Here is a 16647-nt window from a genome sequence, read left to right as displayed (position 1 = left end):
TATAATTTTAAACCCTAAAGAAAAAGAAATTATATGCTTTAAGCATCTAAATTTAGATTTTCATGACAATTGAGTTAAGACTTAATCAACATTAAATTTTAATATTTTAAACATTGAGTTCATGATTAAAATTCATAAAATCTTAGAAATTAATTTATCTCAAAATTTCTCAATTCTATATTTAATTAACACTCATTATCTTGTCTTATTAAAAAATTGAATAACATTAATAAATGTTGGATGTAATGGTAAGACACATTACACTCTTAAAAAGAGGATTCAAATTCGAACATTGAAAATAATATTGTTGAAAGAGACAACTACAAACTCTAAAAGAATCAATCTCTGTAGACTATTAAACGGATATGAAGAATGCTTTTGTTAGAAACATAAAATTGGACAAAATATTTATCTCATATTTCATTAGAAGAAATTTTTTTAAGGGTGAACTACATTAGTCACTAAATTACGTGTAAGTTTTCGTCTTGGTCATTTAGTTAAAAAAATTGTAATTTGGTTACTAAACTATTCAAAAGTTTTCATTTAAGTCACTAGGCCGTTAAAATTTATGTTAAATGGTTTTTTTTTTTCGCATTACCTACACCACTCGGAAGCTTTCTATCTCCTTCTTTTCTACCGTTCAGCTTTTTTCCATCAAATATCTTTTGAAGTCACGAATTTGCAAACTAAAATTTAAACAAATTTCTTCTACAATCATTGACACTAACTGTCAGATTGACTTGGATCTAAAGTATGTTATTCTATTTGTCGAAGGGTATTGATTTATCATACCGATCGACAAATTGTTCCTTGGAGCTCGATGATAGAATTTTTTTCTAAAAAAAAATAACAACTTAGATAGTTAGGTAAAAATATTTGAAAAGTTCAATAATCAAATTATAACCATTTTTTTTAAATTAAGTGATAAAATGAAAATTTATAATTTTTTTTATTGAGAGAACTAATTTTCCTTTTCTTTGGAAAGAGTAAGCCAACTCATAATTGGGACATCTTATAATAATCTTGTCTAACAGCAAGTTGTATGGTTAGATATATCCCTGTATTGTGTGAAATCCCAAATCTAAAATCTTTTTGACTCTTTTGTTAAAGGTTTTTAGGCTTTTTCCTCAACGTTTACCCCCATTCCTCACTTTTCTTTATCTCTTGTCTGAAATCGATTCAATTATTTCCGTGGGAACTTCCAAAAAGTGGGTTTTAATTGAATATTCCAAATTTCCAATGCAATTGCAATTTGGGTTTTGTCAGTTAAGTCTTGATGAACTGATAAAGCCTTCCATCTTGGTAAGTATTTGTTGATGGATTTGAGTTGTTGAGCTTGGATTTTCATTTGGGTATTCTTCTTCTTGATTGGGTTCTTCTTTGATCGTCGATTATTTTCAGTTTTTATTGGTTGACTTTGATTTTTGGTTGCATATTTGATCCGGGTTTTGTTTTTTTGGCTGTTTTTTTGGGTTATTTAAAGTTGGGTTAGAGAGTATTGGAGTTTAATTTTCTTTTTCCTTTTCTGGGTAGCTTTATGAGTACAAAATGACCTGAAAACAAAGGGGGAAATTCTTCCATATATATCAATGGTTTGATTTGCTAGTAAATTTGCTATTTTTGGTGACTTCTGGTTAAGTAAGCCTCTAAAGACCTTTTTCTATAAATAAAAAAACAAAAAACAAATAATTCAGTTTTATTTTGCTAGTTTTAAGTTACTTTTTCAAATAAAAAGAAATCTTTTTTGAAACTAGTGCTTGGATCCTCCAATGGTTTATATATATATATTATATTGTGGCTGGATCCTTTAAGATGAATTCTAAAGTATATAGATTGAACTTTTAATGTCTTGTATTATTTTATTGGCACTGAATGTATTAGTTTATAATACTAGAAAGTGAGAGAATTGCTGCAAATCTTATGAAACTTTTGCAGTTGAGGATTTAAGAGAAGACATCGGATTCGTCCCACTTCCTCCCCTGCGCGGTTGCTGCTATACGAGATCTAGCAAACTGAGTATTCGCGGACAATTAACTTTCAAAAGCTAGAATTATGGCGCCTGGTGGTGGTAGCTGCAAAGAGGTGATCGAGTCCCGAGTTACATTTTCAGATTATGATATGGCAACTTCAAGTGTGGATTTAAGAGGTTCCCCTTTAAGAAAAACAGCAACTGCTTTAAGTGGAAATCTGGGATCGACATCAATGAACGATGTCCACGAACTACTGGAGTGTCCCGTTTGCGTAAATTTGATGTATCCTCCAATTTACCAGGTAGATTCACCTAAAGCTAAAGTATTTCAAGATGTATTCTCTTTAAGAATTATTTTTTTTCAGAGTCAGAATTGGTATGCATTCATATTTGATATCGTATTTTATGCAAAGTGAAACGAACTATAACATTAGTAAATCAATCAAGATTGAAGAAATTGACATCACATATATTTGTAAACTACAAAGCTTGAGACGGGTTATCATCTCACATCAATTGAAGTAATTGATAAAATGCTAATATTTTAACTACTGATTTGTTGTGGATACTGTGATTATGCTACTTCTTTACTGAACTATTTGGATGCTTAATGCTATGTTGTTCCGACTCTTCCTGACACCTATGCTCAATGCATATTTGAATGTGAGTACAAGGATGTAACCCTCCAAGACCCTCAAAATATATGCAAAAACTTTAAAAAAGTTGATCATACCTGTGCTGGATACATACTCATATCGAACACTTGCACTTGAGTCTGAGCAATATAGGCGTTTAGCACTTGAAAATTGGGCTGTTGATAGAGATATATAGACAGTGCCTTAATACTTAGTATGTAAGAATGAAGGCGTGTTTAGCAGTATTACATTTCCAGCTCTTTGGTTGCATTAATGCATCAAAATCATAACATGAACTTTTTACTTCAACAATCTGCTAGTGACAGGCTGACAACTTTTCTTATCTTCTATGTTAGTGTCCCAATGGCCACACTGTATGTTCAACTTGCAAGACTAGAGTTCACAACTGTTGCCCGACTTGTCGCAATGAACTCGGAAATATAAGGTGTTTGGCTCTAGAGAAGGTAGCCAAGTCGCTGGAACTTCCTTGCAGTTACCAGATTCTGGGTTGTCATGATATTTTTCCATACTACAGCAAGCTCAAGCACGAAAAAAACTGCAGGTATCGCCCGTATAGTTGCCCATATGCCGGAGCTGAATGCTCTGTCACTGGTGATATTCCATTTCTTGTCATGCATCTCAAGAATGATCACAGGGTAGACATGCATGACGGGTGCACTTTCAACCACCGATACGTCAAATCCAATCCCCACGAAGTGGAAAATGCCACGTGGATGTTAACTGTAAGCTCTCTCGTCCTCTCTGTTACATTACACAAACTTGCAACCAGTTCACAAACTTTCCTACATCATCTCAAATAGGTCTCTTGTCCGATCCAAATTGCATTTGTAAACTGATTACACAGTGATAAATGTTTAGGACTGGAATTCTAACCAACTTTTTTTATTGCATTGGAATTCTAACCAACTTTATTGATTGCATTCCTTATTATGTTCTGCTGTTAATTGAATGAATTCTTCAATACTCGAAAATGCTAGAATGCTTTTATGTTTTCGAAATGAGTGGTATGGTATTTACCGATCAATTAATGTCCAATTTGGTACAGGTTTTCAATTGTTTCGGACGACAGTTTTGCTTGCACTTTGAGGCATTTCACATAGGAATGGCACCGGTTTACATGGCCTTTCTGCGGTTCATGGGTGACGAAGACGAGGCAAGACAATTTAGTTATAGTCTGGAAGTTGGGGGCAGCGGCAGGAAGTTTATGTGGCAAGGGGTGCCTAGAAGCATCCGTGATAGTCACCGGAAAGTTCGAGATAGTCAAGATGGACTTATCATTCAACGGAACCTGGCACTCTACTTCTCAGGTGGTGATAGACAGGAACTGAAGCTGAAAGTGGCTGGCCGTATTTGGAAAGAACAATGAGGCAAACCTATCGTGCACTGTAGTTAAAATTTGTCTCAGAAATAATAATATATAATGAAAGGGTCGCTAGATTCATGCATTTTTTTCCTGTAAATTTTGTACATAAAGAGAGAGAGAGAGCACATTGTGAAGGAAATTATGGAATTTATTTATGATATTTGAATACTATCCAAATTTGCAGAAATTGATCTTATCAAGCTAAGCAGCAGTGAGCAATCATTGATCAAAGAAATTGACTTTCAATAAATAACACCATAAGTAACATTCATATAATATACTGCAACCATTTCTGTCTATTCTTTCAATACTCTACTAAAAACTACTTTGCCAGGTACATTTATTATTATCAATGAGGAGTTCGAGGGTCATAGCAAGCTGAAAGCAGTCCACAGCAGCCCAAAGCTTTGCACCTGAAAATTCAATTGAATACTGCAAATTTAAAGGGAGGGCAAATTGTGCAAATCATTTTGTACTATTATCTGAATTGAAATTTGGATATTTATTTTTCCATTTTTCAAATTTGAATTTGGATTTGATAAGTTTTGAGTTTTAAAACTTGGGAATTATTTTAAGTTAAAGTCAATTTTATTTTGGGTTTGAATCATATCGGAATACGTCATTCTACCTTCAATTATTTGGTTTTAAATTTTAGTATACAAAATTATTTTGACCACTAAATTTAATATACTTCAATTTCTTAATTTTAAAATAAAATTAGATTAAAGCTGAAGTAAGTTTAAATTTATTATCAAATAAAATTAATAACTTATTAACAATTTAAATTTATTAACCTATAATATATAAAACCATAAACAGCTGAAGAAACTAATAATTATTATAGCTTATTTTTAAATTGTTATTGTGAATATTTTTTATTGGTAATACAATTTATTTAATTTTAAAATGTTAATAATATTTATTTAGTCTAAATTTTGTTTTCCTTAAAATAGGACAAGTGTAATGCAATGAATAAAAATTCATTCTCATTGAATCGATTTTGAAAAACAATTTCAGGTAAGCACTTCATTCAATCGGTTTGAATTTTTTTTTAATTAATAAACTGAAATAAGCCATACATTCCTAATTTATTTCTCGGAAATAAAAATTTTAACAAACAAATCAAATTAAACTTCAATTATATAAATAAAAAAAAACCATGAAAACGAAAATCAAATCTGAATTTTTTTGGATCAACAGAAATCAATTAAATTTTGTGATTTAAAAAATAAAAATATATAATTGATATGCTATAAATTAAAACAAATTAATAATTTAGATTATAAATATTATTTTTATTAAATTACTTTTTAAAATATACTTAGTTTAAGTTGAAGTCACTTTGATTTACTTATTATTTATATTATTGTGTCTAGCTAATTTTGGTTTCAGATCAGATTGAATTTCAAGTTTGGAAATTCAAATCAATGTATTCAATCAAAATTTTAAATTTAAATTGAAATCTTTATTTTCATGTAAATAAAAATATCTCACTATTTAATGGTGCCAAAAAGTGAAGCCAAAGGGGCGGCAAGCCCTTTGGCCACCCTCCATTAAATTTAAAAATATATATATTTTTAAGTTCCTTAGAAAATAAAAATATGAATTAAAGCCTTTTAAGCATTTGGTGAAATGAAAAAATTATATTTATAATTTACCCACACACACAAAAAAAGAAGATTTTTTAACACTCAAGATTGATTTTATAATTTTATCTTCACTCTAATAAATGATTTCTAAACCTGGAGGATGCTATTAAGATTGAAATCTTAAGAAAAAGAAGAACTAAATTAAATTGAATTTTAATCAAATTTAAGACTGTATTTAAGGGAAAAAAAATTAATTTAAAAAGCACTTGAAAAGATGTTATTTTGATGGAAAATTGAGGGATAGAAAGCAGAGAAATAGATTACAGCATATTCATGAAGCCTCCTCCCCCTTTCTTTGTTGTAGCTGGACAACATGGTACATCATCTTCACCTGCACTTTGAAATAATTAAATTAAGATCATGGGATAAATCGATACCTTCTCTGCTCAACCCATCATTGCTATCAAATTTCTTAAATTTGGTTGAACTGAAAATACAAAATCTATATTTGCTTCAACAAATTAATGGATGGAAAGAAAAAGCTCAAAAAAAATTAAAGTAAAGCCAAACCTGCTGTTGAGTTCCCAGTGTCACGCGGGTGATAAACCTTGCTTTGTTTTTTTTTTTTTTTGGCAACATTGGTCTCCCCTCCTTTGTATTTGAAAGAAGGGTTAAAGTGGTATTTATAAAGCAAATAAATGGGGATGAAGGAATATATAGATTTTAAAAAGATGGGGCTACTTTAACTTTTAATCTCTTTCTATCTCATCCTAATTGAATGAAATTTTTAATTAAAGGGTTTTCCATCATAAAGTAATTAGATTAAAATGTAATTATTGGAATGTAATTACAAGTAATTTTTATTTCTTTAGACTTGTTTAATTGATAGAGTATAATTGAAATACTTGAATTACACTCAATTCAGTGAGATTTATTGATTGTTATAAATTTCCAAACATGTCTAAGATGTATATAAATAATTATACCCAAAATGACTTTTCAATTAAGTCATTAATTCTCAAATTTGTCTACCAAAATTTTGTCTGTAATAGAGATGTGACTGTTATAAAAGATAATTATTTTAAACCTACAATAGAAATCATATTATGAATTTCTATCAAATAAAGAAAGTGAGATTATTTAAAAAAGAAAAAGAAAAAGTATGCAACAAATCAACAAAATTAAAATACGTATAGTAGGTGCATCCATTATTACGTTTATGCATTTCTTTTACATTCCTTTACATGATTAATTATGAAGATCAACATGTAAAATCTTTTAGACCTAAATCTTATGCAAAACAAATCCCCAAAATTGCATAAAGAATTATTTTAGGATTTTAGAATAATATGACTTTCACAAGCTTAAGAAATACTTAATGCCGAATTGGAGTTGACTATTATACGAAGAACACCCGATAAATTGATTTCTCCCTCTTAACCTTTTCTCTTAATTACACAAACCCTAAGTGATGGAAGTTATAATCTTTATGTCTATTTTGTGTATGTAACCCTAATAGATAGAGGGAGGATCAATTTATAATGATCAACTTTTAATTTGGTATATCCATCAAGCAACCAAATGAATGAATAAAATTTAACTTCTATTAAAAGTAAAATTCTTATCCCCATAAATTGAGCCATATGAATTTCAGACTTGGCCCACATAAATTGAGCTAATATTCTCCCACTTAGCCTAATGAGATAAAACATAAACTTTAATAAAATAAACATTAAAATATTGAATTCAAATATGCAAACAATCCAAGTATATCTTAGTTCTTCTTTGGATAGATAATAAAATATACTATCATAAATAAATGCTAATAACCTCAATGGACAAATAAATAATTTTCATCAAATATACATGACATCTTTGGACATTCAAATATTCATTTATCACCATAATTTTCACTATTCATAGAATAAAAATTCACCTTTAACTAATTCTAAAGTTTTAATAAGTAGTGAAAGTCAATAAATCCATTTATCAATCATAAAAATTTAATTAATTACATGGATATTGACAATTTATACATGCATGATTTAATTGACATATATAAAACTTTCTAAGCAGGCCGTTTTGGTGACTAACAAATTATATATATCACATAGACATCAAATATATATGCATATATCTTTCTTTCTTTTTTTAATTTTAAATCAAAATATCACTTATGCACATAAACAAATCATGTGTCATTCTGTAATGTCCCGAAATATGAATGTTTGACTAAGAAATATTAGAGTAATTAAATCTTTGTATCGGTGGCTATGTGCTCTGCTTATGTGTTCGAGGTCAAGAGTTTTGAGTCATGCTTTTAGAAAGTTTTGTTATTTATTTTAGCATAACCTTTATCCTTGAATAGTTGATTTAATTTTGATTTTGTGTAAATTAATGACAAGAATGAGCTTGCTGGTTCGATGGTTATGCTTTTGTATTCTCCTTGGTTATATGTTTGAGCCTTGGCGTGTGCGTTAAGAAATATTTTTTTGTTATTGTTGGAATTCTGACGGGCGGTTTTAACTAGAGTGTTCATGGGCCGGGCCGGGCCGGGTTCGGGTTGGGCTCAACTAAAAAATTATGCCCATTTATTGGGCTCGGGCCAAGCCGAGCCCAATAAATGGGCCTAAAATTTTGCCCAAGACCGACCCGAATAAAAATACTAAAACTGGTCTGCCCTACCACCATATTATTTTTTATATTATTTTTAAATATATATAATACATCAAAAATACTAAAAACATCAAAATAAATATTTCCCAACAAATTGAAAATAAATTTTAAAAATATGTAGACTTAAATAACACTAAGATAAATGCAACTTAACAAGCAAATGCTTCTAAAATAATAATAAAATTAACAAATGCCTTTAAAATAATAAGAAAATTAACAATAAAATAAATTTTATACAATACCCAAACAATAACAACAAAATAGTAGCAACATAATAGTAAAATTGTAGCAAAATAGGGAGAAAACAACAAGAAAGTAACATTCAAAAATAAAAAAAATGCAATTTTTTTTTATCCTTTAGTGAATTCAGGCCGGGCCGGGCCGGGCTCCGGCTAAAATTACCTTACTCGAGGCCCGACCCATATTTTAAACGGGCCTTATTTTTTTGTCCAAGCCCATTTTTTGAGCCTTTATTTTTGCCCAAACCCTCCCACATTTCGGGCAGGCCTTCGGGTCGGGCCGGGTAGCCCGACCCATGCACACCTCTAGTTTTAACCATTAAAACTAACGTTTATTTCTTTTTCTTTTCCTTTTGTTGTTTTATTTTTCCCATTTCTCTTTTCTTTTTCTTATTTTTGGTTCGTCTCTCCTCATTGGTTGCCGTTAAATTCTTTGTAGTATATTCAGGTAAGTACGTTCATCGTATTGTTAATTGAAAGTTAATTTAGTAAATCTCGTTGTGAATTTCTTAAAAAACATCGGGTTCGTTCTGTCGAAATGACTTTGTTTTTGTTGGGTTGAATTCTTATGATTAAGCAACTTTTGGCTTCTTAATTTTAGGCGTAGGTATCGGAAGTAACGTTTCTTGACATGTTATTCGAGTGGTTGCTGCTGATTCTCTGGTAAGCATTAGTTTCGTTGGAAGTTTTATGTCAAGGTTTTCGACATAGTTTAAAAAGTGTTAAATTGTGCAAATTATGTCGTTGTAGTCATTTAATTGGTTTTCGGTTGGTTAATTTAGGCTCCAAAATTCCTCTGCATTGTTTTTACATCAAAACTACTTCAGGTGCATATCGAAAACCCGAGTTTTTACAAATTTCAGACGCTGCAGAACATGAATGTCGACGCCACACGACTGTGTGTCAAGCCATGTGGTAGGCCGTGTAACTCACTATTCACCAAATAGGAGCTACATGGGTGAAGGATACGGGCATGTGCCCAGATCGTGTGTGGTCATGTTAATGTAAGGTTCACACGAGCCAAGGACAGGAGCGTGTGTCCAGGCCGTGTAACTCACTGTTTACGAAATAAAGATCACACAGGTGGTTGACATGACCGTGTGTTAGGCCGTGTGAGAGACACGGGAAGGCACATGGGCATGTGCCAAGCTGTGTAGGGTCACACAGGCTAGCTACTCAGGCTATGTGAAACCACACTAGCGTGTGGGCCAGTATCCTGAATTTTTGCTCTTGGACCACGAGCATCGCATGAAACGAATACAAGCCTTTACTAAGGCCGTATGAACTGAATTAACCTGTATAAACTAATATTCTGTAACTTGAGACTATGTACTAAAAATCTTTATGTGTGTGTTGCAAATGAAAAATGTTAATGGTATCGATCTATTGTATTCAAGCATGAATTGTATCTAGATATTCGTATAGGACTCTGTACTAACTGTCATTTGAGACTTGCATCTGCATTGGACAAGAATTGAGTAAGGAGGAAGTATTTTGTTCTGAAATAGTGGTTAAACCACTGGTATCTATACTCTAATCTGGTAGTTAAACTGCAAACACTGAAACATGTCAGACCGACACTATGTGATGTGTAGGGTTGGATGGGTAGTAAATACCTTATTGGTGTGTTGGGTTGGTCGGAGATGGTATATAGCAGATGAAATTAGGAAATTGTATCTATTTTGTTCTGTTCTGTAGTTGACTATGACTCGATTTATTGTCTGTTTGTACGGTTTTGATCTATAATTGAATGGATTGTCTTCTGAGTCTGATTCAGTATCTGAACTTGGATAACTACTGGTTTAACTATGACTCTATTGAATATATATATATATATATATAGTTGATTTCTTTATGAGGTATTAATTTATTTTGTTGTTTAATGAATTATAGGTAAATCACAAACTTAAGCTGGTTGACGGAAGGGAAGCTCGGTTATGCTGTTTTATACTAATTAGTACTACTAGTATTGTTAGTTAACTTTCGCATTTTCAACTTAGTAGGGTGATAAATCTCAAACTGCTTATTTTGTTATTCCTTTAAGTCTCTTATGACTCTAGAAGATTTTTAAAACTAATTTTCAAAGTTACATTTTGAATGTTGTTCAATATAACTCTCTAAACTAGGCCTTGTCGCCTAGGCCGGGTGTGGGGTGTTACACATTCTCTATAATCTTAACTTTTGAAGAGATACATTATGCATAAACTTAATTATATTCATAATATAACAATGATGAAACAAGAATTAATTAAATTCAATGATAGATTGTAAATTAATTGTGTATTATTCTCAAAGTAAATAAACATTATGTATGAGCTAACAAAAAGGTTTCAATTTCGTTAATGACATCTTGTTGAAAAACGCAACACAAAATAATAAAATTTCATTTTCATTCGCTCAATATAATAGTAATGAATTGAGGAACTATATTACGTAAAATTCATAACTATGCAATTATAATGTAATATTCCAAGATGATTTATAAAAATTATGGATTACTGATATAGCAAAATTTAATGGAAAAATCATATATTCTTTAACTCAGGCTCTGATACTGCATGTAAAATCTTTTAAATCTAAATATTAAACAAATCAAATCGCAAAATTCATCAAACAATTATTTTAAGATCTTTAGCATATTATGATTTTCATAAGCTTAAGAAATACTTAATGTGGAATTGGAGTTAGCCATTAGACGAAAAACTCTAAGAGCAGTCGATAAATTGATTTATCTTCTTAATTTTTTCCCTTAATTACACAAACCCTAAGTAATGGAAGTTATAATATTTATGTGTGTTTTGTGTGTGTAACCCTAATAGGTAAAGGGAAGATCAATTTACAATAATCAGCTTTTAATCTGATACGTCCATCAAGTAACTAAATGAATGAATATAATTTAACTTCTATCAAAAGTAAAACTCTTATCCTCCGTGAATTTTAGATTTAATTGGATCATTCTGATAAGTTCAGTTAATCAATTTATAAGTTTACGGTGTTTCAATTTCACAACAAATTATTTAATTAAGGATTTAATAGTTTATTGAGTTGTTGCCTTGATTATTTCCATTTAATAAAAATATAATTAATAGATTTTTCATATGAAATTTAAACATTATATTAAAATGATATTTTAATTAAAATCATTTTTATTTAGGGTATGTTTGGACAATACAGAGTAATTGAATGAAGATGTAATTTCTAGGGTGATAATTACACTGTCTTATAATTAAAAAGAATTGTAATTCACTAGACATATTTAGCTGAAAAAGTGTAATTACATTGTAATTCCTAAGTCATGTTTAGTAGTACAAATTATAATTACACAGTTACATAATTTATATTTTTAACAAATATTAATTGCTATAAAAATTATTAACACAATAAAAAAAATTCTAAACAAGTAACAAAAACTAAAATCAAATCACCATATGTATTGTAGAAATGGGGAGGTACTTGCTTTGCAAACAAAAACTGTGACTAAAATAGTTCTTGGAATTATGGCCACAATTTCAACCATAAAATCAAAAGTACAAAACTGTAAAGACGAATACTGAGATTGTTTACATAGTTCGACCTCAGTCTACGTTTGCGGGGCCTTACCAAAAACAATGATTCATTATATTTCTCATAGTACAACCAATGATTTAAGTCCTAATATTAGTCTAACTCTTACCAGTTAGCAACCTCACAGTTGTACAAAGACTGGATCACTCTCCCACTAAACTTCCCCTCGAAAGCATAGTTTTGCAATACAAGAGACGCTCTTGATTGCTTACAAAAACAATGCGCACATAAAATGTTCCTGACTTGAACAAATTTGTGCTCTCTCTATCTCTTGGTTACTCTTTAACTTAGACAAAACTTAAGTTTATATACTACTTAGGTTTTGCTTACATAAGAGTCATAGTCTAATTATTTTTCTATAAAGTAAAGCTAAAATTCAACATAGAATAATAATTCTATAAGAGTCTCAGTGTAATTCAAAGTCTTCAACTATAGAAAGTGATTTTACCTGTTTTGAAAGTAACCAATCTTCAAGCCTTCAATCTAAACTCAATTGGTATTAATGGTTTGAGTTCTAACTCATTTAAATATCTTCAAAATAGATAGTTCAATAATTTTGTTCTAAAATATGCCAACTTTGAAAATAAGCAAGTACGGCAAAATAATGCCTCAAGTTGTGGCCATTGTTTCAACCACAAAAACAACTACAGAATTCACATTGCCTTCAAATGTGTTAGCATGTATTATATTAGTCAAAAGAGTAATTGATAATATGATTACTAATAAAAATAAAAAGAAACTAGTGTTCCATATTTGTTGGGTTATTTCCTTTTTAAATTTTAACATAAGCTCAACTTCACCAAATAGTGGTCATTGACCTAGCTCATCATCATTTGAATTTTAATATGTATCATTAATATTATCGAGATATCTTTCTTCCATATATTATTATAAGTGAAAAGTTGTTATAAAGATATTAAAAGAAAACATAAAAATTAGATTCTACTAGAGACTTAATTGTTAAAATGAAATATTATTACAGTGAGTAATTATTATAAAAAATTCGAATATATTTATTTATATTTAAAATTCATCATGATTGAATAGTCCAAAACATAATTTGGAGGTTGTTTATAAATAAAGCCGGATAACGGACAAAGCATATATATTTTTTGCCTAACTTTATTATTAGTCGTTCAAGTTTTCAAGAGCCAGTATCGATCATGTTTTATGGGAATCAATCCTCTTTTGAGAAGGGGCCAACTTATTTTTAAGGGTTGATGATTCCCTTTAAGAGGGATCCATTTTTTTTTTTTTTTTATATCATGTTATTGGATTTATGCTTGTTTGAGTAATATTTTTATAAAATAAGGTTAGATTCGGAAAAAAAAAATATTTATATTCTAGGTTTGTTGAGGGGTGAGATGGTTCTTTTAACGGATATTATTTTCGATTAAGATTTTATTTTTTGGTTATATGAAAAACGTGAAGTGATGAGCTCAATAGAACGAAAGCAACTCATTCAAACGAATCATGTGTAGTGTGCACGATTAGTTACCAAAGAAACGTGAGCATATTTTTTTTTTTATATGGCTTGAGTTCGTGGCTTACGATATATAAAATATTTAACAACAACTTTATTACTTTGAATTATAATAATATTAATATATTACCCAAACTCAGAATGATTTCCCCCGAATTCATTGATAAAAACCGTTGATCATAAACAAACTAGGCATACCTTCTTAACCCACAATCATGATTTTTAAAATGTCATCTCCAAACCATATTCGATATTCTTCTAGAAACACATGAATCATGATCCAGTCCAACATCAACATTTCTTTTATATTCTTTTCTAATTAATTTTATCAGTTAATTAAAACTTGTCCCTGAGCAAAATAAATAATATCAAAAACTTTTTAATAAATATTTAAAAATTCCTTAAATATAATTAAGGATAAACTATTAAAATAATCACTTTTGTTTACCTAATATTATATTTTAGCCACTTATGTTTAAAATATTATGTTTTAATCACTTACGGTAACATATTTTAACATTTTAGTCACTGAGCCGTTAATTGTTATTAACAATGTAACATTAAGTTGACGCGACACATTAATTCATCATTTCACACAAAAATTTTAGGTTAAATTATACAATTGGTCCCCATATTTTTTCGTTCTGAGCAATTTAATTTTTTCCTTTTATGTTTTTTTAACTTTCTTTTTTTTTTCTTTATTTTTCATTCTTTTCTGTTTCTCTTTTTGTTTTCCTCTCATCTCTATCTCTTTTAACGTAGTTTTTCTATATTTTTTATTTGTTAAACTTAGTCCCTGTACTTTTATTTTTTTTGAACAATTTAATTTTTTTTCTTTTTATTCCTTTTTTTCTTTTTCTTCTTCCCTTTTAGTTTTAACAAATGGAAACATAGAAAACCTACATTAAAAGAGATGGAGAAGGGAGGAAAACAGATGAAGAAGCAAAAGAGAATGAAAAATAAAGGGCAAAAAAAAGTTAAAAGAACATAAAAGAAAAAAATTAAATTGCTCAAAACTAAAAAATATGGGGGCCAATTGTATAATTTAAATTTTTTGTTTGAAATGATGATTTAATGTGTCACGTCAGCTTACCGTTACACCGCTAATGGCAATTAACAGCTCGGTGACTAAAATGTTACAACACATTAATGCAAGTGACTAAAACATAATGTTTCAAATATAAGTGACTAAAATGTTACAACACGTTAATGTAAATGACTAAAACGTAACATTTCAAATATAAATGACTAAAATGTAACTCGAGATAAACAAAAGTGACTATTTTGATAGTTTATCCTATAATTAAAATTTAATCTCTTTCGCTGTGTATCAATAAAGCTTTATTGTCTACTAGATTCCCAAACCTTAATATTATCCTCCAAGCTAGAGTGAAGGGGATGGAAGATTTCTATTAATACCTGCCCAATAATGGTGAGTTGGTTTAACTTTGACACTCACATCATTGAGGGGATGAGTTTTGCTTATCTTCAAGAGTCACAAAGATGGTAAAAATAAAATCTATAATCATTTAAAATGAAATAAGAGATAAAAGGTAAAATCATAGGACTAACTTCAAATTCCAACCAAGTTTTAGGATTTAAGTGAATGATAAAGCTTTATCAATTTTGTGTCTATGCATCGGGAGGGAGAAGAGAAAACTATCAAAGAATTTTTATGTTTAATTAATTTTTCAAGTATTTATTAAAAAGTTTTTAATATTATTTATTTTGCTTAATAATGAGATGATAATTTTGCAATTAATTGAACTTCAAATATAATTCCATCAATTAATTAGTAAATAAAGTTTTTAAATTATAAATTATAAATTATAAATTAAATAAAGGAGTAATTAATTGGAAAGATTCCAATATGAAAATGGAAATTACCCGTCATGAAACAAAAGGGCATATATTCAGAGTTTTAAAAGAAAGTGGGGGAATTTTTCAACAAGAGAAAGAGATAAACGTGGGAATGTGGTTCGTTTATGTTCAGAAAGGTCGTCCACATTTTATAAACAGAGAATATGGACTTGAAAAAAAAAAAAAAGGAAAGAAAACCTTTACAACCACTTTCATAAGCCTTTGTTTCTCATTAAGAAAAAGGGAAATATTGTAAGATGCTAAATCAGCAATATTAACGTCAGTCAAGTGAGGTAAGCATTCATGAAAGAGTTAGAAGTAGAGTTATATATAGGTCAGGTCGGGTAAGTAAAAAATTTTAGACTCATTTTGTAACATTCTAAACTACGCCTAGACGTTATGGCCGAATCTGGAGGAGTTACATCGACTTGTTTGAAAAACTAATTTAAAATCCAAGTTAGAAACCGTGTGATCTGAAAATATTAATTTTGAAAAAACTTTTACATCGTTATTTAGAAAAACTCATGCACAGAACTTACTCATTTTACGGAAAAACATTTAGTTTGATACTTAATTTTGTAGCGAATCTTGTCAGATTTTTTAAGTTTTGAAAATCGAATTTCAATTTGCCAAATTCGTATGGTTTTGCAGTTTTACGTTTAAGAACACTAAAAAATCTACGAAAAGATCAAAACTCAAAAAATAAAACCAAATCCGAAAATTTAGTTCAAAAATCAAAGGTCCAAAGATTTTAATTAAAATAATTCCAACTGTCTTATGTGGAAAACCAATCCGAGTTCCCGCATGCCGTCTGGTCCTAAGTCTGAAGATCACCTGAAATGTATTAAAAAAATGAGTGAGCTAGAAGCTCATTGTGTGACTTAGCCCACAAATATAATTTTTACTTATAACATGCACATATACAAATATCAAATCAAAATGTCATATTACCAAAAACATATATCATATCAAAATGTCATATCAAATCAAAACAAATCCTACCCCCATCCGCTACACACTAACTTTGTCCAGCCAATCACACCAAATAAGATTACAAGAGTCTTTCCATCCAATCATACCAGGTCGTGATAGTATGCCACTCATAATGATGCAACTGAGCTACCAAACAGATATTGTGGTTTAACCGCCGGAATTGCAATAATATACCCATATAACACTTATCCATCATATCAAAACCCACCCCAATACATATGGATAATCATAATAACATACATACATATCACATGA

The 16647-nt window shown here is 29.8% G+C and overlaps 1 protein-coding gene across 1 annotated transcript; it reads left to right on the top strand.

The window, feature by feature from the left end:
- The first annotated feature begins 1006 nt into the window (after positions 1–1006).
- LOC108487311 (E3 ubiquitin-protein ligase SINAT2-like) lies at positions 1007–4175 on the top strand. The gene is made up of 4 exons (XM_017791621.2): positions 1007–1302; positions 1936–2271; positions 2961–3347; positions 3671–4175. The coding sequence occupies exons 2-4, from the start codon at positions 2053–2055 to the stop codon at positions 3989–3991; spliced, it is 927 nt and encodes a 308-aa protein (XP_017647110.1). The 5' UTR covers positions 1007–1302; positions 1936–2052; the 3' UTR covers positions 3992–4175.
- The last annotated feature ends 12472 nt before the right edge of the window (positions 4176–16647 follow it).

The sequence above is a fragment of the Gossypium arboreum genome, chromosome 10 (assembly GCF_025698485.1).
Source record: "Gossypium arboreum isolate Shixiya-1 chromosome 10, ASM2569848v2, whole genome shotgun sequence".
Lineage (NCBI taxonomy): Eukaryota > Viridiplantae > Streptophyta > Magnoliopsida > Malvales > Malvaceae > Gossypium > Gossypium arboreum.
This window is presented reverse-complemented; position numbering and strand designations above follow the sequence as displayed.

What these genes read in the sequence shown, in the direction of transcription:
- LOC108487311 (XM_017791621.2), top strand. Translation starts at nt 2,053, where the DNA reads ATGGCGCCTGGTGGTGGTAGCTGCAAAGAGGTGATCGAGTCCCGAGTT. An exon ending in TGTATCCTCCAATTTACCAG is followed by an intron (nt 2,272 to 2,960) that starts GTAGATTCACCT and finishes CTTCTATGTTAG; the next exon opens with TGTCCCAATGGCCACACTGT. An exon ending in ATGCCACGTGGATGTTAACT is followed by an intron (nt 3,348 to 3,670) that starts GTAAGCTCTCTC and finishes AATTTGGTACAG; the next exon opens with GTTTTCAATTGTTTCGGACG.